Source organism: Cystoisospora suis (assembly GCF_002600585.1).
Source record: "Cystoisospora suis strain Wien I chromosome Unknown contig_283, whole genome shotgun sequence".
NCBI classification, from domain to species: Eukaryota; Apicomplexa; class Conoidasida; order Eucoccidiorida; family Sarcocystidae; genus Cystoisospora; species Cystoisospora suis.
Genome location: NW_027153085.1, coordinates 120,812 through 144,400, shown reverse-complemented (window position 1 = coordinate 144,400; position 23,589 = coordinate 120,812). Strand labels below are relative to the sequence as shown.

The 23,589-nt window shown below is 51.3% G+C and overlaps 2 protein-coding genes across 2 annotated transcripts; both read left to right on the top strand.

The window, feature by feature from the left end:
- CSUI_000726 (uncharacterized protein) lies at window positions 1–993 on the top strand (the record flags this gene model as incomplete). Its single annotated transcript, XM_068060957.1, has 1 exon — window positions 1–993. A coding segment is annotated over one exon (308 nt), but the record flags the coding sequence as incomplete, so codon positions are not given.
- A 2,351-nt stretch (window positions 994–3,344) lies between these two features.
- On the top strand, window positions 3,345–22,833 carry CSUI_000725 (trafficking particle complex subunit 10). The gene is made up of 13 exons (XM_068060956.1): window positions 3,345–4,421; window positions 5,082–5,544; window positions 6,297–6,531; window positions 7,547–7,717; window positions 8,590–8,845; window positions 9,297–9,433; window positions 9,960–11,060; window positions 11,855–12,661; window positions 12,982–17,661; window positions 17,985–19,725; window positions 20,140–21,044; window positions 21,609–21,869; window positions 22,137–22,833. The coding sequence occupies exons 1-13, from the start codon at window positions 4,385–4,387 to the stop codon at window positions 22,503–22,505; spliced, it is 11,163 nt and encodes a 3,720-aa protein (XP_067927081.1). The 5' UTR covers window positions 3,345–4,384; the 3' UTR covers window positions 22,506–22,833.
- The last annotated feature ends 756 nt before the right edge of the window (window positions 22,834–23,589 follow it).

Here is a 23,589-nt window from a genome sequence, read left to right as displayed (position 1 = left end):
CTCGTTTCTCTTTTTTTCCATTCATTCACTCCGAATGTCGTCGCGAAACCGGATCTTCTGAATGTGAATGGGAGAACGCGGTTCTCCTTGGTCGGCTGGGTGAAGTAGGTGGTTTTTCTTTTTTTCCGCTGGAGAAATGTGTCCCGTCTTCTGGGTATCACTTGTGTGTCCAGGTCAAGATCACCTTATTTTTCTTGTCTAGTCCGCTGGATCCTTGTGCATCACCTCGAAGGTTCTATGGTCTTGGCCCTCGTTGCACCCTACGCTCTTCCCGAGACGACAGTGCGGCGCTTCTTCAAGAGAACTAGCTTGCTGGGAGGGCGCATTTGCGCTAGGTGTGCTCTTATTGCTTGTTTGTAGAGGTTACACTATCGACTGACACGTTTATCAAGGACGGAGTTCGTTCACATGCGGTGGGAACGAGCTTGCTACTCGATCTTAAACAGCAGGGTCCGGCATGACGTCCACTTACCTGGATCCCAGGCGGTCTTGTGAACTTCACCCGCCATTTCGCAGGCTTCCTATTCTACTTTTTCAACAAGGCTGCGCGACACCGGAGACACGCTGTTTGTGTGGAGCGTGTGGCAGTTTCCATTACACTACATGTCAAAACCCGTGCCGGTCTGGTTGACAGTGATCAGATTCCCACGCTTCCTCTTACTGAATTCAAAAAGCCCCACAAGCATCAGTGCCCCAGTCTACCTCAGCTACGCAGCAAATGATATTCCTGTGTCCGACTCACCCGCCGACGAGGAGCGGCCGTGACTCCCGCAGCGACATTATGTAGTTGTGCGGGCCGACTGTCTCTCCTGTCTGCATCATCCCTTTCCTGTACCGCCTCTCGTTTAGGCTACCGTGCCCCACACCAGGGAAGCAGAATACTATGCGAGCGTCGACTGTCTTTCTGACGGTCCACGTCACCTCTCGCGTTTCACTCCTGGGGCAGGGGCGGTGAACGTTTCCGGCACAGACTCAACACACCGGGCAGACGGCCTGACAAGCAGCTCGTACTTTCAGCGCCGTACGCGGGAAGAACGAGGCTACGGTGCCTGTCAGTATGTTCGGCAAGTGCGAGATAGTTTAGGCAGCAAACGTGAACCGTCGTTGGCCATTGGGAGTCGCCGGGCCGATATTCCCTGACGGTAGGCTGAACCGCGCAGGGCAACCCACGTGGGCACCACTGCCGAGGCGGGCGGAGGAAAAACGGGGTACATTCCGTCAAACGAAAGGGATGGTGTAGCAATACTAGCTACGGTCACAGACCCTTTACTCTCCGCTTGGTATGGAGACATGCGTAGTCTGCGGAGTCATTCTTACCACATCCATTTTGTGTTGCCTCCAGGTGCTGCATCAGCTACAATTTGTGGTGTTGTCGACTATGCTAAAGTTCTGTTTGGAGACACTTCAAACTCTATCGTCACACCCCGCACACCTTCGGGGAGCCCGGGGTAGTGAGGTGTCGCCAGCAGCAACCACGAGGAGGGTGCTCTTGGACACAGCAGCGGAGGCGTTGGTTTCTTCGTGTAACGGTTGTACGCTGCTAGTGTGTGCCTGAAGTGTTATGAAAGGAGTTGTTTGGCACTCCCCGGTGTTGCGTGTCACTGGAAGCGTACTTGGTCTTCGTTATTGGAGCCAGGCTCAAGCCAACTGGGGCACGGACGGCCCAAATTTCCGCACACGTCTCCCTACGCGCGAAAGGCCGGCACACCACACGGAGCCCAGCGGGTCGGGACAGCGGGGCCTGCAGGGCTTGCTGCCATCGTTGGCGTCTAGGGCAGCAGCCGCTGAGGCCACTCGACTACGAGGAAGCCGCACGTAGAACATTGCATTGCTGAGAACGACTTTCGGTAGCAGCGAACCCTGCCCAAAGAGTGTTAGCCGGACAGGCTAGATGGTGTTGCGATGAGGAAACCCAAGAGCACTAGGGCCGGGACTTCAGCCTCTCGACAATACACGGACGGTTGAGAAACAGCTTGATCGAGCCCCTTGAATTGATGGACCCTGTACCCCGCGTTAGTCTCTCCAATCGCGGTCTACGGGACGGCGGGGTGTCCAAGCAGGGGACACAAGAGATCCTCTGGACAACACGAGGCTTTCCTCTCTCAGCTCTGACTCCTGGCGCAGTTGTCAGTGCTGGCGCCACTTTTGACCTGGCCTTAACTGCGCTAGAGAGTACTTGGCATGTGTGCTCTGCTGCAGGGAATCCTTTGGCTGGCAGGTGTTGTCGCCGTGGCTCTGACGGGAGTGTTCCATACACGTCACGAGTGATCGGTCCCTGTATAGACGATTCTTTGTGACCCGTCGCTGCACAGTCAATCCGGAAGTCTTATATATACCTTGCATGTCCTCATTCATGCTCGTCTCGTAGCTACGCGCAGGCTAATTCTATCATGCGCAACGCATAGTGAGATATGACGACATGCAAGGTATACATAATACTCCTGGACTGACTGTGCAGGGACGAGTGACAAAGGATCGCCCACACAGGGACCGAGTACACGTCTTGCCCCCTCACTGGGATGTACAGGTGTCACGCGTCACTGGTGAACCCCTTGAATTTTACTCCGACTGCAGGTCGACGCTCAATATTAGTGTCACTCTCACTTGCCACTTGTAGAATGCATCTACGGCTGCCGAGCCGCCACGCCACGCTGATCCTGATGCTCTGCTTACGCGGCATGAACTCCTATGTAGTATTACCCTTGACTTCAGAACTATTCCTCTTATCTTGAGACCTATACACGTACCAGGTAGTGCGCAGAGAAGGACGTGTCGTGGAGAGCGCTTGATACTACGAACCGACGAGTCCTTGTAACGGCCGAACACGGCGTACTGTCTCCACAGTACGTTTGGCTTGCGGTAACTGCTGGCATTTCTCTCACATCGTACTTGGCGAAGCCACCGGCCCTGTTCCACTGAAATAAGTCTCTGAGTTCGAATGCTAAACCTTGTTCATCTCTCTCCGAATGCGTCACTTCGGCGGGACCGGCAGCAGAGATTTTGGGGCATGCTGGCTGCGGCCGCTGGCGGCTCTACAAAGCTCTGGGGCAAGCGGGTAAGTAAAACAGCGAAGTTCCTTTTCTTTACTGTGTGCGCTTAGCGGCTGCCGGGGACATCTCGGTGTCCAAAATAGCAAAGAGGTTTAGCGAAGGGCAGCCAGAGATGTCGACTTTGAGATCCACCTTCGAACAGATTCGAAGTCAGTACACCCTGCCGTCGTCTCCTTGGCCCCCCGTATGGGTCGCATGTGCTTGCTGCTGGCCCGGTTTTCGTGTCTTCACCTCGAGTATTCCTCGCGTGCCCTTTTTCCCTTGTAGTCGTCCTGATCTCTTTTTCTCTTTTCTATCTTCTCATTCAAAGTTGCAGCCTAAGGCCAGTGGGAGGTCTTTCAAAGGGCAGTATGATTAACACACTACGATATCTTTTTTTCCTTCTCTTTCTGCCGAGCTTGTTTTTGTTCAGGCCCCAACGAATCCCTGCCTCTGCGGAGGTCTCTAAGCCGTCTTACTCTTCTTCGCGCTTTCATATAAAGATCCACTCTGTTTGTTTTCTCAGTCGCATTGTCCCAGTCATGCGTGTCGTTTGAGTAGGCCTCTTTCTCGGGTGTGATTCCACTCTCTCCAGCTCCCCTATAAGTACACAGTAAGCACCCGCGGTATCTTTCAGATACGGCTTACTACGCATGCGCACATTGTCTGAACTGTGAGGTCTTGTTTAAGTTTTTTTTGCCAGCTTCTTCAAACAATTTAAGGTGGAGATTCGATATTCGTTTCATCTCAGCACCCCGGAAGAGACGAACATGCATGTCTCCTGCGCGCAACGAAATGCCTACGTTGCATTACTCAGGATGCATCCCGGGCTCAAGATTCAAGTTGCTTATTCTCATCCATGCCCTCCCGACTACATGCTAGTTCTTGCCGCGGGCCCACATCTTGTTCTGAACTGTTGGGAGGCGAGAAGAACGATGTAGCCACTTAGATCATCCCCTTTTCATTCGGTTTATGACGATGCGGTGTCCGCAGTTGTTTCCTCGTTGCCCCCTAACTACCTCGTAGTGTCAGCTTCGTCTCGCTTCATCCAGGAGAGGACTTGTGGAGGACTGTCACTTTCAGGTTTTTTAGTGACCAAGTGGCTTTACCGTCTTCTTCTCTGGGATAGACGACAGAGCTACCTTCCGATCTTCTTCAGGTTATTGGGCTGTCACGACTGAGAAGAAACGACGAAGGTCGCGGGTTTGAATTTCACTTCCCCTTCAGACTACACTCCACAGAGGCGTTGTACTGATGGTGATAAGGAAGAGGTGTGAACTGATCGGCGTCAAGTTTGTCATTTCCCTGTCTATTTACACGACGTCACAGTTAGGCTCAAAGCGGCGGGCGTCACCATGTCGCAGCCCCCAGCGTTTCAGATCGCGTACTATGGTAAGTTTTTCGTATGTGCCTTCATGACCCCAACTTCATTACCCCTTCACTACCGCACATAGGAGAAATCTGAGTGAACCATTCGCATGGTGCTGCTTGAGACTTCCTCCTGTACTGTACTTTCACCTCTTTTCCCGTTTCTTTCGCTGCAAGCTTGGCGCAGTACATGAGGATGAAGCGTCGTGTTGCTGCGTAGTGCACGTCCTGCTGCCTCTTTCCAATCTTCGGTATGTTTATTGTAGAAGCTGTGCCCCGAGCTCTCGTTCATTGGGAATGAATCTAGAGAGACACTCTTATCATCTCCTCTTCGTGTGCCTCATAGTAGTCATCCAGCTCACCTTGAAAGGCATGCCATGGTTCGTGGATGCACCTGCTGCGTGTCTTCAAGTCATCTCCGAGAATCCTGTCGGCTTCTCTCCTGTGGGGTCGGCGGCGTGAGCCGTTACGACCCTATAACAGAGCCTGTGGCTTTGCTACGTCTTTTTGTGTCTTGATCTCTTTGTTTTATCTGTAAGGTCGCAGCTCTATTTACGCTCTTTTCGTCCATCGAGAGTAAAGTTTCTTGTTTTCTACTCTCTACATCATATGATTGGTCTTGTCTTTCTAACGACTTTTAAGAGTCGGCGGTTGTGGTCATCTCGTTTCTGCTTGTCTATTCAGATGGCCAGCACCTCTTCCCCTCGTTGCTGTTACCTCACATTGACGCCCGTCTTCCCCTAGACTCGGTACCGATCCGGACTCCTCTTTCTCCGACTGTCCCTGTCGTCTGCAATGGACTGCGACTTCAGTTTGTCCCTCATGATGCGGCGTGTTTTGAGGGTCTCTCACTCCCCCCTCATAACCACACAAGCTCTTCTGCCTCTTCCTCTCTCTCAGCTTCTTCCGTGGCCGTTAAAGCAGCGCTTGCGACCATTGCAGGTGTCGCTGTCTCTCATGTCCCTGTAGCTGTCACAGGTGGAGGAGGGGCAGGAGGAGGCGGAGGCTCAGGAGTGGCGACTGGTGTAGGCGGAGGGGCAGGAGCACCTAGTGGGGGGGCGGGTGTCTCTGGGGGGGGTGAGGGAGGGNNGGAAAATAGAGGAAACAGAGAACGGGAGGGGCTGGCGCAACGGCAGATCGGCCTTTTGTCTACTTGCAGATTCTTCAGTTCGATGGAATAGATGTCTATAAGACTCATCACAGACGGTGAGTGGTAGTGAAGGTTGACGGGACGTATGCAGTTCATCGCAGGAAATTAGCCGAAGTGACTTAAGCTAGGGCATCATACCGAGCTATAGAAGAAGATACTTGAGTGCCCGTCGTAAGGCAGTATATCAGAAGGAGTCGCCTGATGGGTGTTGCGTAGAGGTCTAGAGACATCTGTCCGCAGTGGTTCATGTTTGTCTAGACGAAGAAGCCTGTAGTCGCAGGGGACGATCATGAAGCGAGAAAGAAGGCCTGGAGTGCACCAGGGACGACGAGGTGGGCTGGAGGTTGTACATACATACAGCGTATATAAGGAATGCTTACAGTTAACATCAAGGGAAAGACAGCAGTGAAGGTTCTATATAGCTGATACGCCACTATCTTCTTTTCAAGCGGCTTTATCTCTGCAGAGTTCTGTCCGACAGAATGGAACACTACGAAGTGCCTCAGTTTGTCTGTTCCTCTATACATTATCAAGAAGAGAGTGGGATGAGGGCAACACGCAGACAGTTCACTCAGCTGTGATCTCCCTCCTTGCTTGTTTCGTACCTATGGATCACAGCCTTCAGCTCACTCAGTGCCTGTGTAGGGAGAGCGTAGTATCCCTGGCCTAGTAACTAGGCATGTATATGGAGAATGTCTATACACACGACTCATAGAAGACAATGTTTCTGTCCTTTCGCCTGTGGACAGGGTTTTGAAGGTATGGGTGGATAGTCTGTCTGAGCAACACGAGGAATGGCTTGTCTTATATGTGACTCCATACTCCGAAAGCGAATCGACAAACAAGGCGTGCAAGAAGATTCTTGATAAACTCCGTAGTGACCTTAACCCTCAAGGGTCACGAAGCAAAGAACGCGTTTTACGTGTCTTCGCTGATCCATCTGGAAAGTTTGCCTCCTCTGCTCCGTTTCAAGAGCTATGGAATGTAAGGCTTTGTATAACAAGAGAGGGAGAGAATTAGAAAGAGACATAGAGACATGATAGGCAGTAATGCACTTCTGTTTATGTATCTATCACGTGTACAAAAGAGTTCAGTTTGTGTCTCTTTTCATCTGGGCGCGTCAGGGTATGCCTTGTGTCTGCGGTAGAAAATCTCGTCATACATGACTCTTCTTGTCGAAATTAGTTCTGCATAAGAGATCAAGGTCGTATGCATGCGCTCGCTGAGAGATGCTAGGAAGTAGTGTATTCACCACACCGAGGGCAGGAGAGCTTTTTAAATTATAGCCTGAGCGATCTTTGCATGGGCCATTTCTACCCATGCATGTCCGGGTGAAGAGGCTCTCTAACTGTGCAAGTGCATATCTCGTTCCTCAGAGACGACCATAAAGAGGCAAGCACGCGGAACTTCCCCTCCTTCCATAGATGGTGATGGGATCATCCGCTGTGGTGTTGTCATTCCACAAGGCGTATGCAACGTAAAGAAAATCACCCCCGGGCCTTGTTCACTCATCGGGTCACTCACTCTCTCTTGCTGTTCTGTGTTTCGACTTCGGTTTATATTCGGAGGAAAGAAGCCATCACTTCTTGCTGTCTTGCTCTGCAGAGATCCGCCACTCACTACCCGACCGTTTGAGTAGCTAAGCTATTGCATCACGCGCAGCATTCCATCGTCAAAGATTTTAGCTGTCTCTCGGCTTTTCACCCTCATTCCCCTCGATCCATGGACTTCGCATAGAGTTTAGCTCCCTGTTTACTTCCAAGTTCCTTCGCGGAGATTTGGATTTGATATTCTCTTGCACTGTAAGGGTGTCCAGAGAAGCAGAGGATAGGAAAGCCTTTCGTAGATTTCCATCTCTGATAAAACCTTTATTCACACTTGTATGTATCATCGTCACGCTGTAGAGGGCGTGTAGAGCACAGTCAGCAGAGGTCTGTCTTGTGCTGGATTTTTGAACTGACGATGCTGTGAACTTCCTTATTATTTTGTTCTTCGCAAGGCTTTCATTCTGCGACTGAAGGAGGCTCTTGTAGCCGCCGTGGAGACACGGTATATCTTACTCGAAGACGATATCCAGCGACAGAGTCAGATGCCTGAGCCTCGTTTCTGTCCTCTCTTTGTTGCGAAAGAGAACTTAGCTCTACTTCATGAGCGCTGCAATCGATTAGAGGTAACTAAGAAGTCTTTCTCCTTTTGTTTTTCCCGAGAAAAAGACTCAAGATCTGAGAGGTTCTTAGGTTTTTCTTTCTCTGTTATGCATGCCTCATCGGCTTCATCGATAGTCGACATACATACACTTCTGCTCCTCCTCTTCCTCTCTCTACTAAATGACGCGTTGTGTTTTCGTCTATAGCGGTGGAACACATTGTTTCAGTCGATAGCCCACGCTCGATACAAGGATACCGTGTGATCCCAGTGCGGAGAACTCGACCTTGAGACACCGGATTTTGCCTGAGAGAAGGTTGTTCTATTCCGTATCCCGAGTGGGAAGCTTTCGTATACTGTGGCGTGTATAATAGCAAGAGAGGTAGGGATGAGGACAAGGAAGCGCAGGGAGAAGGATACGTGGATAGGTTATCATGACGACGTCTTTCATTCATCTTCTTGTCGAGAAGTCATCTCTAGCCACGAGGAACAAGGTGTTGTCTTGCTCCAAGAGCCGGATGAGTATTTACACGGCAGAGTGAGGTTTCATACAGTTCTCTTGAGTCTTCTTTCAGATGTAAAGCTGAGCAAGATAAGTCGGTGTCCTACGGTATGATCTCAACCATAATACATCGTCGTCTTGTCCTTGGTAGTTCTTTCTTGTTCGAAGATCAGCAAGAAGAAAGAAAAACTGTAGTCGCCTTTTCTTCGGTGGAAGGATCTGTATGGTTGAACAGTATCAGATCATCCAAAGGAGAAGTTTCTCGTTTGTAATGGAAATGGGCTCTTCTCTAGTCAGGCGCTCTTGTTTCTCTTGTTTCACACAGTAGTGAAATAGAAAGGGCTACCGTTCAACTTGCATAAGCTTTAAAGGTTTGTTTTTCTTTTTGTGTACAGGATGCTTTAGCGGTGTATGATACCATGGACCTGGGAAGCAGTAGTCGGCGCAATCCTAACATCGATATGAAGCACTGTCAGAGCCTCTTCCATTCCTTTGGCTTTGAATCTACCGAGGAAGAGACACCCTTATTTCTCAGTTCAGAACGTCTTCGACAACTCCAGCAGCGAGTTCGGGATGATTCGATTTCCTATACTCAATTTCGGCAGTATCTGTTTGCTCGTCAAGCCGGTCTTCTTATCCGTCTTCGCCGATGTACGTCTGACGTTCTTCAGTCCCTCCATTCCATTGAGCCCAGTCTCGCTCACTCTCAGCCACAAAAAGATCCATGTGATGGCGCAGCAGCTTAGAAGCAGAAGCTTTCCTCGTCTTCTTTACTCTTTGTTTTCTGCAGGGACACTGTATGGAGGGGAAGGCGAGGCGTCTTTGATAGGAAGAGATGACACCGGTTGCCTGCTATCAAAATGTAGACATCTGAGCACTCCGTCGTATGTACTGTGTGATATTCGCAGAGGTTGCTTTTATGCATGTGGCGCTGTGCTCGGCCCTTTGAAAAAAAAGACGTCGTGATCGACTATAATAAAACAAAGGAGCCTTCTACATCCCTGTAGCTGGCTTCTCTGAGAGTTGCTTATAAGCTGGCCAGGTAGTAGATGGGAGTGCATACTTTCCTCGGAGATATTCTTTCTCTTCTTGTGTTCCGCAGTGGAGGAACTGGGCTGTCGAGCTGTCGAGCTCACCTCATCTCTGCACAAAGAACTTCTCATCGAAGGCTTCACAGTTGGCGCCCACGTATGGGCAGTCCTCGCGTGTCTCAACTGCGGCCATACCATTGTCTCTCAGGTAACTTATTCCTCGGAGAGATGGCCGAGAAAGGAGGAGGCAGGAAACCGGGGCCGTTGCGTTGCCTGTCTGGCTAGTTGTGTTACAGTTCATACGTAGCCGAAACCTCGAAACGCACGATACTACCGCAGGGACGCTTGCACTTCATTCTCTGATGGCTGCGTGAAGGCGGAGCTGAGCTAATCTCTTAATTCTAGTGGACTCCCTGTAGTTGCCTTCGCGTCCTCATCGGGTTCTCGCTATGCGGTGTAGGGTTTGCGTGTGTGTGAGGACCTGAGTGACGTATGGGCTTATGGCTCTACGGAGGTGCCTGTACGCTGCTGCCCGGGGGGGAAGATGCAGCGCAACACTGCTACTTCCTTCTTTCCGCAGTAAGCTCTAGAAGTGTGTATACACTGCAGGTCCTATTCATATGGGGTGTCGTCTTGAGAGGTTGCCACAGAGGGCAGGTATTTATACGCTGGCTTTTTCTCATTGCCGCCCACCCCCCACGTTGTGTGCGTGTAATTTCTTTTGCTTTTTTTAGTCTCTTTCCTCGAGTTTTGATTCCTCGTCGTCTCCTTGTGGAAAAGAAGGTTCTTCCTCAACGTCACCACGGTCTTCGTCGTCTTCTTCTTCTTCGTCTTCACCATCTGTTCACCTTCCTTCTTCTGCTTCTTCTCATCCTTCTTCTCCTACATCCTCTTCCTTCAATCCAGCGTTACTTAAACGTCCTAGTTTGGCTGTAGCCAGGACACTTCACCGTTTGACGCCTCTTCAGTTTTCATTGTCTCCGACGCGTCGTCTCTACCCTTCACAGCGTAGTTCTGCGTCATCATCCTCCCGGGATGGCAAATCCCTTCTGTCTTCTTCAGGAGGTCATCCTCCTGGGTCTTCTACAGATCATCCTTCGTCATCATCTTCCCCCGGAGGAAGCGCTACTCCAAACATAGAGAATCATCTTGAAGGGGGAGTCCCTACGTCATCTTCCCCAAGTCATTCTACACAACAGTCCTCTTCGGATGCAGTCTTTTCTATCCCTAGTAGTCATGCACGAAGTGCGGCGCATCTCTTTTCTTATGCGGCTCAGCAACTTCAGCGATTGATTGCGTGGCGTGAACGGAATACATGGGCATTACCTCTTACAGATATTCCTCTAAAGTCTGAAACCTCTCATGATCTTTCAAAGACTACTGATACGTCTACTTTCCCTTCTTCTTCTACCAAATCGGGTGTAACTAGTCCAAGAGGGGGCCAGTCGCTCAAGCCAAGTGAAGGCTTATCATCGGATAGCGATGGACGACCTGACGGGATCTTCTTTCTTTCTGAACTCTCTGTAACCTCATCACGTGAAGGAGAAGAGAGTAACCATGAATGCGGTGGAGGAAGGAAAGGAATGCTTCCTGTGGTTGTCTGTACAAAGGCTGAATTGATAGAAGAATTACAGAATGCTGCCACAGTCGAAGAGTTCCTCGTTCACGTCTATGTCCTTGCTGGCCAACAATATGTTAACTGTGGGTACTATCGCCATGCTGCTCTACTTCAGTTCAAGCTAGCACATGCAAACTTCAAGAGAGGGGATATGGATCAATGTAGGAAAGCCATATGGAAGATGCTCCCTCTCTTTGTCAAAGAACCTTGGACCGCGGTATGTATGACCATCTCTTCTCATCTGACACAAAGGTCATTGCATGCACAAGACTTTTCAGTCCTAGCCTGTTACTGTGTGTATACAATATGTATAGATACATACATACACTTAAAGTGTGCCCCTGTCTGTTTCTCTGTAGGTATGTGTAAGTGAGCTGACGTGTATAGCGTGAGTGTATGACTGGCCTACTAGCTAATAGCACTGATTGCAGTTACCGCGGCTCGATTCTTGAACCTGTTGTCTTCGTGTCTAGAGTAGACATACTCCCTCCCTCTACTGTGCTGCCATCACAAATATATCCAAACAGGCAGGTTTCAAGGCTGCTGGGGATCTCTGTTTATATTTGCTGCTCATCTGGTTATTTCTCAACATCTTTGTTTGCAGCCATGGATGCGTCATAGACTTCCTTTTCCATAGTGTTTCAGCTGACAAGGCGGAAAGGTTCCATAATAGATAGGCATAAATGATGCTATTCAACTCTCCGTCTATAAAAGGTTGTCAACGACTTTGTTGCATATGATGAACATGCGCTTCGACTTGCTTTCATTTTTAACCACATAGCTTCTTCTTCTATTAGACATCAAAGCCCGTCATATATCTGAACGCAGACGGGAGCATGGAACTTCTAGTTTCACTCGACAATCGTGAAAGAATGAGAAGGTGTTTCTCTGGATGGTCACCGTACAAACTCTCTTTGTATACGTCTGTGAAGAAGTTTCTCAGATGCTCTCGGGTGGCTTGCGATATATCGTTTGAAAAGTTTGTTCTATTCATTTGCCTTGCCTCTTCAGTTATGGCTTCAGTGTCAACAGTTACTTGCCATCGCTGATCAACGACTCGGAGACACAGTCTCGGAGATCTCCTCTGCGTATTTTCTGTCCAACGTCAATGCGGTTCCCCGGCCGTCTACGGCCGCATTTTCTTCTTCTTCTTCTTTCTCACTGTCTCAAAAGTTGATTAGATCTACTAGGTCGTCTTCGTCATCTGATCTTTCGAAGCTGCATGCAGCTGGACGTGGTATGACCCAGTATACAGTACCCAATGGTGCCGCGTTGAGAGAATCTTCTGCCTCACGCCGACTGCCTGAGTCATCTACGTGTGATAGCGGAAAGGAGGAAAGAAGTGAAGGGGTTCCGGGGGAAGCGGAGAGTGTCTCCCCGGTGTTGTTCTCTCCCGATGTGTACTTGAAACGATTTGTATCTCTTGCAAGACAAAACGGAGAGAGTACGGGTTCCCCAGGGGACACCATTGAACAAGACGGAGGTCTTTCAGATGCTAAACCGTCACCCCAGCCACATGGACCTCCGGAACCATCTGCACATGGGGATGAAACATCTCCTGGTTCCTCCTTTTCTTGTCAAAGATCTGAAAAGGGTGACGAGCCTCCTACTTTCACACGCTCTCCTACGCTCACGTCAACATCCTGGATGGGGCTTGAGGTGCCTGAGATACTCCGAAGGCATGGCCAGCTTCACCTCAGTGCTGCACCAAATATCTATTGCTGGGCAGCGCTTAAACCTGTTGTTGGGAGACGGGTATCTCAGAAGGAGGGCATGAATAGAAGGCGCCCAGCACTTCCTCTCGCATCTTTCCCTCAGGTAATGGAACAGAGCAATAGTCACCAAGGGCAGCGTGTTTAGTATGTAGAGCAGCAAGTGTCTACCTTCAAGCCGGCTGTCTGTGTGTTTCTCATCGGCCCAGCTCTGGAGCGACGCCTACTACAGGCAGGACTTCACACATTTCCGTAGTGACAGTTCCGTGGAGTACTGTCGTCGTCAACGCGGGGATTGTGCGCAGCCTAGCATCTTTGCTACATCAGTGAGGACCGGGTTAAGAGACGAGAGTTGAAACCAACATACTTGCTTCACAGATGATAATGGAATCATACACAGAGATTTTTGCCCTGCCTTGTCTTCAGCTTGCGCCAGACATCGTACCAGTAGCTGGTCAAGGAAGCCATTTCTTTTCAGCCGATGACACTCCATGTACAATGGCCTTTGTGACGCCTACATCAACGTCAGCAGGCTCGGCTTGTCATACGGTAGTGAATCCATTTGCTGAAGCTACAGCAGCCGCGGAAGGCTTCAGGCGTCATGGTTCCTCAAGCTCTGTAGGGGGGGCGTCGTACTGTACTCCTCGACATGCTCCTCATTATCGTGAATTTCCACCCGGCGGGGGGCCTGGGACGCCTTCTTACTCACACTTCAATGGCCGTTCTCCTGCCGCCGGCTTCAACCCTCAGGCAGGTGCTGCGGCATGCGCTAGAGGTGCCCGTATGGGAGGAGGCGTAGGAGCATCTCCTCGTGTTGAGGGGAGCTCTCGTTCAAGGCCACCACCTGGTGTTCTTGCCGCTGACCAAGAATTATTAGAGCATGCTGTGTTACGTCAATTAGCTGATCTGCTTCCTTTGTATAGGTTATCATGTCATCCTGAATTAGAACCACAGCATGCATGTGTCCTAGCCTATTCGACCACACTGGAAAGACTGAAGCCGAAGTCAACTGCTCAGGTTCTAGGGCAGTTGCAACAGCAGCGTTTCTTGTCTTCAGCCTTTCCATCGGAGAAGAGCAGCGGTACTAAACAGCAGATTACCCCTTGGGGAAGACGCTCAGGCAGTCTTAGTGCGGTATCGCAAGCAGGGGAGGATATGCCGGGTGAATCATCCGAAGGAAGGAATGATAACACTGGACCTCCGTCTGTATCACAGGCCCCCCGTGCAGCAAGTGAAGAGCCCAAACGGACAACAGCATCGCAGGACATCACCGGTGAAGAAAACAAGACAGACGGTCTCCGTACAGTGGATGACTCTGATAGGAAATCGTCTCGAGGAGGAAAAGAGGTGAAGTGGAGACGAAGCAGAACTTTAAGTGATATCGGGAAAGTTTCGGCAGACAAGCATCATCGCCTGTCTACTGAAGAAGACGGAGGTAGCCTTGGGGGGGACAGTGCAGGAGCTGCCGAAGCTTCTACTGCTGGGGTAACAGATACGAAACCAGCTAGCACTGGCAGTGGCAGTAGTAGTAGTAGCAGCGGAAATGACTGTAAAGGAGGGGGAGGGGCAAGTAGAGGCCGGGTGTCTATGCTTCTTTCTCGGCGTCGGAGGTCTTCCGCGACATCACTGAGTGCAGGGGAAGAAACAGGAAGGAAAAAGAACTCTCCTACTACAACTACGACAGGTCTGGGGCACGGGCTGTTTTCTTCTGACTCATTGAAGCATGCCGATGGACAAACCGGAGATGAAGAGGAAGGGGTTGCCCTGAGTAGTGCAAACAGCAGCGACCCAAGTACATCCCGAACAGCCATGAACTCTGGATCCGTTGAAAATCGTGCTTCGACGCGGCCAACTGGACATCCTGCAACGCGACGGCTTGATGAGAAATCTGGAGAAGGGTTAGCTGCTCGTCCTGGGCCTTTATCCGGGCCAGACCTTTCTTTACAGTTTCGCACCTATGCGCAGTCATCTCGCGAAGGCGCTGGAGAACAAGGATCAGGCGTCCGAGACGCGGCTGAGGGAGAGGCCACGGTAGAGAGGGTGTCGTTTCCGCCGAGCCACGAAGGCTCTAGGAAGGAGACAGCGTACGACGAATCTGATAGCCGGCTCCGAGTACGGCGCGAGGACTCGATAGCAACTGTATACCGGTCTTCGCGTGCGCTTTCTGTTCTTCAGATGGGTAGTTCGCAAGCAGCAATCCCCAGTCTATCCGTGAGCCTTGGACAATGTGTCGAGCTTCAGCTGTACATACATTCTAGCTGGGTTGCCCCAGTAGCAGTAGATGCGATAGCTCTCCGACTGTCGGAGTTACCGTCGTCGGATTTTCCTTCCGGAAGTCCATCGAAACCTTCGATGCGTGAAGGAGGTTTGGGCTTCGCTGGCGCTAGTCTAGCAGGAGGAGGTTTCTCAGCCAGAGAACACCTGGAAGAAACTCATAGCCAGCAATCGTCGTCTTCTCCTATATGGTTGGTTCTGAGGCCTCCGTCCTCGCTGAGAGGATGCAGTCATACGGCAGCGAAGGAGAGTTCCGTGGCTTCGCCCGCCGGATATGAACAATCTCCTGACAGTCTCTCTGCCAGCAACAAAGAACAGGATCTCATGCATTCCCGACTTGAACAAGAGGGGCCCTTCCAGCTACGGCCGGGAGTGAATGCGGTATCGCTATTTTGGAGTAGTCGTTTCCAAGGACTGTTCGCGCTTGAGCAAGTGTGTATCGTTGTAGGAGCAGTCGTGCTGGTGCAATGGTCGTGCGAATTGCCTCCCCCAGGTATGCTGGATGATGTGCGTCAAGCTATGCAGAGTGTTGTCTTGGGTTCCGTACAGTTCATAGGAGGCAGGGCGGATTCGAGTTATTCGACTCCATATGGGAGAATCCGTGCCGTTACGCCGTCTGGCCAGGCAACTCGTACACATAGGATAGCCGCGGAAGCTGTAAGCGACGCTGTTGCAAGTATTCGGGATGCCGTTGACTCTGTGCGGATGAACCAAAATGTAGACGTTGTTGATCGTAAAGAAGGAGGGGTCAACAGCACAGGAGGGGAAAATATTGAAGTCGAGGCCAAGAGATCCTGTCATCAGCTTGCAGACCCCCGCATCCAAGGCTCGAGTCATCTTCGAAGACGTCGGCGAGTCTCCACTTTTGTCGCTAATCCCTACTTTTCATTTGCAGACTGGGGTGATGTGGCAGCGGCTCTGGCCTTTGAGGACCGCATGGCTCCTCTTCCTGATATCGGTTTTCGTTCCGGCTATTCTCCTTGTGGTGCAACTTTGACGCACCCTGAGGCCCCCTTAGAACGTATGCTACGTCCACTTATATTAGAGTTTCGCCCGCCGGCAACGGCCGTACATGTGTCTGTACAGGCTGCTGGTCCAAATGATAACTTTTTATTCTTAGAGGCTCGTAACTTTCTCAAGATTCGCATTGATGTTCTGCCGGGTCTCTTGGTGTTTCCTAAGCCGGCACGCCTTCGCGTGCTCCAATGTCTCTTACCGGCTGCCTTCAACGGATCCGTCGGTCTCGGAGACGATGAGTTCGATGACGAGGATTTCCCACCTGACGCTTCCGCCTTCGTACCAGCGACCTCAGTGCCCACCAGGGTGGGCCCAACCATTTCTCAAAGTGGAGGTCAGCGGCTTGCTGGTACTTCCCAGGGAGTACGGCAATCTCCAGACTCATGGGATGATGGTACAACTACTAGTGAGAGACGTTTGACAGATTCCCGGGAGCCCGGCCCGGTAGGAGACGGCACAACCGTGAGTTCTATTCGAGAAGTATCTCGTGGAGATTCAGCTGCGTTAACAACAAGCACGGCGCCCAAGATTTCTGGAGCTACCTCTACAAGTGCTCCTGGCACTGATGCGGGTTTGTTGGGATGTAGGAATGGCTCCGTAACAACTCGGCGACTTCAACCGCAGATGACGTCTCGCAGTGCTCCTCCACGCGGGGGGGGATCACGACGAGAACTATTGTGGCCACGGGGGGACGGTCTACCTGACTTATTGACGCTCCCAAGTTCAGCAGCAGATACCCCGCCATCTGTATGGGGGGGTGAGGGAGGTCAAACACCTATGTCAAGTGGCGAGATGAGGCCTCACTCAGTAGGAGGGGAGTCTTGGGATGGTGACGAGCAGATATTTGAAGGCGCTCCCGTTCAGTTGAATTTCCATTGGGAAGACGCAGTCGCGGTGTCACTTGACGGACAACTCGTGAATTTGCGCCTATGTAAAGACCAGCATCCAGTAAAATCGAAGAATGGGAAAGGTGACGATACAACAAGCGCCCTAAATGGGGTCACACCAGGGAAGAAAAGCATCGACGGAAGGAACCTGGCCCAAAGCGAAGTAGATGAAAACACGCTCCCGGAGAGAACATGCAAATTGACAGCAAATGGAGATCACAGACGTTTGCCGAGCGCGTTGAGTGTCGGTGCTGGACTTGACGAGGAACGGAGAACGGACTATGTGGGAAGCCGGATGAGCGATCACTTTTCTAACGGCGGAGGCACCCCTGCGGCGGGTACCGCGGTTGACCAGTTTGATTTCATTCGCATACGTGCTGACGATGAGGAAGATGCCGATGTCCTAGCTCTCCTTCCAAGGCGACTAGCGGGGCGATCAGCGAACAGCCGACATCTGGGATTGGACCGGGCTCCGGACACACGAAGGAGTGCTGCAACATTTGAGGATGATCGAGAGAGAAGGGAGTTCGAGGCCTCTTCCCCCTCCAACAATGATGGTGGCGATAGGCAGAACACCTATAATAGTACGAGGGAAGGAATGAGCCCATGCAACATGGCTGGGGTAGACGGCGAGAGAAAAGAAAGGGAAACTGGAAACATGTTTCTATCCCAAGGCTGGTTAGATCTCCCTGCTTTCAGGCAAAGTATAGAAGTCCTAGTTCCCGTTGTCCCTGTGCAGTCTGGCTTTATCGGAGAAGCTTCTACATCGCCTCTAGCACCTCTGGAGTCACTCAATACCTGGTCCCCCGAGGGAGAAAATCTCTCTCCGGTACGGACTTACGACAGCCGTCTGCATGTAGGTCGTAGTAGATCGGCAGCCTTGAGCTGTTCAGGAAAGGCGACGTGGGGAGGGGGGGACCAGGCTCCGGTGAGTAGAGAAGGCTTACGGGTGCAAATGTGTGTTGTTTGAAGATGGTTTTGTAAGAAAGAACCTCTCTGACCGTGTGGAGCATAGATAAGTGCCGTGCATATTACCCTTTGTAGAGCATTGTCTTCCAGCTGCAAGCTTAAGTGATCACAGGAAGGATAGATCTTTCGACGGGTCGCTTCTTCACTAGGTTGATGATACCATTCAGTTCCATCTGTTTTTGGAGCCCGGAGTTCTTTTCTTTTGCTTTTTGGTAGTGCGTGGATTCTGTCATTTCTATCTACTCTGTAGCTGTAGCTGTATGTATTCGTACTTGCGTTCAGCGTCAGCCTTCGAGCCGTGCTGGGTGTCTCCTTCAAGGATCAGACCCGGTAGGGCAGGGGAGCCCGTCGGGAAGAACTAACTCGACAGCCCCTGGCTTTCTCATGCGGTCGTTCTCGGGATTTAGTGACCGCGCTTCTCCTAGTGGGCTGGCGCATCATGAGCAGTACCTTCGGCATGCATCGCTTGTCCGTTGGCGTTCGAGAGCACAACACACGCCAGGCAGGCTTCTCGGCAGCGGAACTCGTCAATTGAAGGAAGGTCAGGTAGATGTTGTTGAGACGCAGTCCGTCTTCGCAGGAGGATGTGGAGAGTCGAGTAACCAGCAAGATTTGTTTTCTTCAGGACTTCTTCCACCGACGGAGACCCATGCGTACGTAGTTGCTTCCCTTCAGTTCTATAGCAGTACAGGAGTGGATCGGAAGGTTCTCAAGAAATGCCGAAGAAAAAGCACAAAGAAAGGGCAGAACAAGCAGAAGCCATGCGAGAAAACAATATCAGCAGGCTCTCAACCAGGCAAGAGAGATGGTTCTTCAACCTCTTTTACCACCACGAGCGCATGCGGTCAAACGAAAGATGGAGTGGCCACGGCAGGTTGCGCCACATTCAGTGTTGCTAGTAGTAACATTTGTAAACCAAATGTTCTTGACATGAGAGGGTCGAATGTAGCTCAAGGGTCATGTGAAATTTCCAGCCTCGGCGTCTTTATACCATCAGTCTTTCATGGCCCCTCATGTCAGGATGCCGAATTTGATTCGTTCGATCCCCGTTCAGCCACTTCAACACCTGTTGTAGAGCCGAAACAGCATGGCTGTCCGTCTTCGTCACATTTAAATTCTCGACCTTGTGCGTCTGTTTCCTTCGATTCCAAAGGATCCTCGTCGTTCGAGGGTGGACACAACGTTCCTGGTGTTTTGCCTTCTCGGGCTGATGACCCGGGAGTAGGGCAAATTGAAAGTGTGTGTCTGAGTGATATGGGTGGGTGTGGAGGAGCCGGAGGGGGGGCGCTGGTTGCCGCTGATGGCCTCGAGGAGAGTTTCGATGTTGTTACACGGTCACCTTCGGGGACGCGTGCTTTGTGGCAACAGAGATATGGTCGCAAAGGGAAGTCAGACGGCGATATGATGAGAAAAACACGTACAAACGACAAGAGAAGAGGAGATGTAGAACGTCGTTGTGTCGAGAGTCAAGGGTATCTTCTAGACACGTCGACAACGAGTGACGGAGAAGATGAATCAGCAAGCGAAGATGGGGATGACGGATGCAGGGCCGATTCTACCAGTGGCTCTGGTGATCCTCAGCCGGTAGCAGTGCTTAAAGTGAAGACATCTCGAGTACACTGTCTTGGAATACGAGCTGCCTTAGCTCATTCCCATCGGTCCTTTCGCCTCTCAGGAGATACTCTCGTTCAGCAAGTCATGCTAAGGAGCTGCTCACCGACGGAAGCGATCTTAGTTGAGTCTGCTTCTGTAACAAGACTGACTGATATGGACAATATGAAAGATCCCATGGAGGAGACAGCCGACTGGGCGAGAGCGGAAGGAAACGACAGTGGTTCCTCGTTTTCGCAGTTAAGCGCTTTACGCAGCGAAGACTTAGGACTGAGGATAGCATCAGGTGCATGCAGAGGAAGTGATTCCTATAGAAAGGGAGCCGGAAGAGGTATTTCTGTCACACTCATTGCGCCCACTCCTCTCGGTGGCGGAGGTCCTTTCGCCCCTGTGGACATCTGCCAGCAAGCAGGTACGTTGGAAGTCCGATGTCGGACCTGTCACATCCGATGAGTCTGTTTCTGCCTACTTTTCAGATGTAGACACCTTCACCTCTAATGAAAAAAATACGCATATCTCAGTTCCTCTCTATTTCGTTCGCAACGGGAAAAGCAGACTTGCATGATAGCTGTACGGTCATCTAGCCGTTGCTCCTGTGTAGCAAGATGATCAGTGGCACGAGTTGCGGGTTTGGGCGGACGTTTTGGATTCCGGTCGGCTGGCCCGAGTGAGTTCCTTCTTTCTTGGATTGCCTGGTGGTCTGCAGGAAAGGTGAGACTTTTGAAAAGGGCGTGTGTAGTGCGTTTCGTTCTCAACATTTTTCCGAAGAGCTGCACGGTATGTTCTTGTCGTCTTCTTGTGATGAGTGTGTGTCTTACTGTTATAGCATCAGTACAGCTCCACACAGTGCTGTTCGGAGGGAAAGTGACAACTCTTATAGTCCGTTTGCAGCATAAGAGCCGGAGCGTCATGAACACCTCAGCTCGTTCAATCTCCTGTCAGGGGTTACCTTCCCAGCTCCCCTATTCTACGGAACGCAGTGATTCAGCACTCCAGACACTTTCCCTTCCGAAAGCCTCACGACAGAAGAGCGCTGAACAGCGGCGTAAGAACATAACGGACGGGGAAGGACTGTCGGAGAGATATGAGGAGGGGGTAAAGAAGGAATCCGGTAACAAGGAAACAGGTGCTCTAGGTTCATCCGATGTCGCAGTCAAGCGAGATCACGGCAGTACAGGAGGAGGAGACAACAATCGCCAAAGTGTATCGGAGAAAGAAGACGGAACCGTATCTGGAGAAGCTGCCAAAGTCTTAAACGGGGAAACAGGCGGTGGTATGAAAACTGCCAGTGAGGAACAGTGTCCCGACAGCTCATGTCCTGATGGGGAGGAGCTTGAGGAGGCTTCTCTCTGGCCACGATTAGAGACATTCCTCCTCTCCATCCGTTATCGCTTTCTACAGATTGAGAAGCTGCGCGCTGCACGCCAGCGACAAGAGGGAGCACGTCGAGGCTTGTTAGCTGCATTCTCGAAAGAAACAATGACAGGCCTGGATGATCTCCTTAAAGCGGGAGCCGGACCTGAAAACAATTGGCGCGGACTGCCTTTACCGTATGGTGCCAACCCGGGCGCCTGCTTAGAGGCAGAAGAAGAAGACAAGCCTTTGTTATACCAGGTCCCTCTCCTCATGCCGGTTCAGAAATTCCCTGTCGATGTCAAGGTTCTCGCTCCAAGGACAGGACGTGTTTCTACGGCTGTTGTTGTCGCACTGCTCTTCTCGAATTGCTCGGCTGTAAGTGTCTTAAGAACATCAGGAAGGAAGATCTGCGTGCTCTGTTTCTGGATGTAGTGAATAGGAGAAAGCATCATTAGAGAGAGTCTATGACACTTCTTGTATTAACATGTTGCTTTTTCATTTCTCTCTTGGCTTCTTCTCAGTTTGGATTTGGGGGAAGAGATTACCAAGTTGACTCTGACGTAGAACTGGTATTGTAGTTCCCTGTGTCAGTCTCGCTGGGGGTGCCAGGGGTGGCTTACGCATCCCACACTAGCAGTCATCGGATCCAGTCGTCACGCAGCAATGTTTCGAGGGTTGTTCCTCGTCTGCCAAATCACCACGGACGTTCTTTTCAAGTTGCCTTTCACCAGGTCGGAAATGGGGCTACCTATCTATGATGCGGGATCTTTTCCTCATTAACTGCATGACTACGCAGTGCTGCGTTCATATGGGGTTGCCATCTCATACGTAGAAGTTCTCTTCTAGTATTCTGTCACTTTGACTGTAGAAAGTCTAGACCATGTTCGTATGTATGAGCTGACTTCTCTTTGCCTTGGGGGTCTGCCAAACTGCCTTCAGATGCCACTGCAGGTTTGCCACGCGGTATCGCTGGAGTTCGATGAAGCGTGTTCATCTCGTCGGAGCGGCCGGGGCCTGAGTAACGCGACCCAACGGCGGACTCTGAAGGGAGATTCGCGTTCAGAAAGCATCAGGCAGCACCTGGAGAAATCAACGGGCAGGCGAGATAGTTCCGCCTCGGGTCAGACGAGAGGCGGGGGTGGTGGGGCCGGGCCAACAGCCAACTCACCCAGGCTTGGAGAATGTCACGACTGGCTCATGGTGAGGGTCTCGGACATCATCCTGGCCGTAGCACTTTGGAACGAGCGCGCTTTCCTTCAAAGAAGAAATACGGTTTCGCTTTTGAATCCATGAATCAGCTCCTGTTCTGTCAGTGTGAACAGCAAGGTCGGGGGCTACTAGCTAGCGTCTGCAGTTTGCAGGGTTGGACTCCCAGCTTTGTCGACACACAGCCGTAAGGACACCAAAGCTTCTTCAAGTCTGTAGGCGCGAGTGCTTCTGAACTCCATTGTCTTCATTTTTTCTCAGGTCGGCTCAAAATGTCGCACTACATTATTGCCGGCTCGTTCCCAAGCACAGGTGCGATTCCAGCTGATCCCTCTCCGGGCAGGCTCTCTGTTTCTCCCTGTCGTCCGGGTTTACATACGGCCGAGCGATCCCAGAAACAGCGGCTTTGGCTGTCACAGCCGACATAATAGCGCAGCTGGACTTCGTCCTTCAGCACTGGCAAGAGAAAACAACGCGGGGACAGAGGGAACGGGTCGTCGTTATTGGGAGTCCGGAGGAGACAATGAGTGGCTTCCAATACCTGGTAGTGAGTCCGTGACGGCAGGCCGAGAAGTTCTCGTCCTTCCTAAAGTGGTGTCGAAGCCAGATATGAGATTGCTGCCGGACTGAGTCGACGCTTGAAGGCCCTCTACGAAAAATAAGAACTACACTGCCCACCCCTCGTCACTCGCTCAGTAGAGAACTTCCCGGACCTGTGCCGACTCGCAGTGCGTGCATAGTGCCTAGATTTTTAGGGCTGTAGCCTCGATTTTCAACTGGAAGGGACACCGATTGTTTGGCGGCAGTGTCTCCGTGTTCATGAATCTGATGCGGACCGCGGAGGTGAAGATTTGTTTGTCACAGGAGTGAATTCTCGATCGAACTATGCAGTTGCACGTGCTTTTTCTTGGGACGTGAGCGACGAAGTGAATAATCGCGTACAATACTTAGAATCGAGTTTGAAGAGCTTCTCACGTTCAAGGCCCTGTGGGGATGGAAGAGCCCCGGAAACGCTGTCGCCTCAGCGTTCGTTATCGGCTGCGTTGCCAGTGGGCAAGAAGGCTGCACAAGAGCCAGGGCAGCGTGGCAGTGTTTTTGTATTTTCTTTCTTAGTAGCTCTTCACACGTCCCAGGAACTGTGAGAGGCAGGATGTGTTTCGACTGAAGCACGTGCTAGACTAGTTTTAGCTCGGCCGAGATCCCAAAAGCTCTACAGGGCATCTTTCTGCAACATCAAGGACACCGGGCCCCCGAGGTTGTGTGACGCCTGTTCTTTGACGTAAAGGAGTCGTTGTCCACTGACTGGGCACTAGTGCCTTCGAGTTGCCTTCGGCACGAGGCAAGCGGTCCGGCACGTGAACGCCACGCCACTGCTGAGTTACGGACCCTGCGCAAGCCTACACAAAGTCGCAGGCACCCGCTGCTTAAGTGCAGGAGCGATGTTCCTCACTTCGTATCAAGCTCGAGCCGAGTTGCTCATGGAAAGTGCGGGGCACTTGCAGCTAACAGTTCCGGGAGGTGTCTCACGCTTGTGGTCCAGGGTGGGTGTCTTGTTCCTTGGCACTCCCACAAGCTTGGTCTCATCTTGCGCAATCTACAAATTTTGTGACCTCTACCCCGTGCCTTTTTTATTTTTGCTGCGACGCCACTGATATGTGTACACAATCACCATGCACACACCGTAGTAAAAGTGGTGGTCGCACCCGGCAGTAGA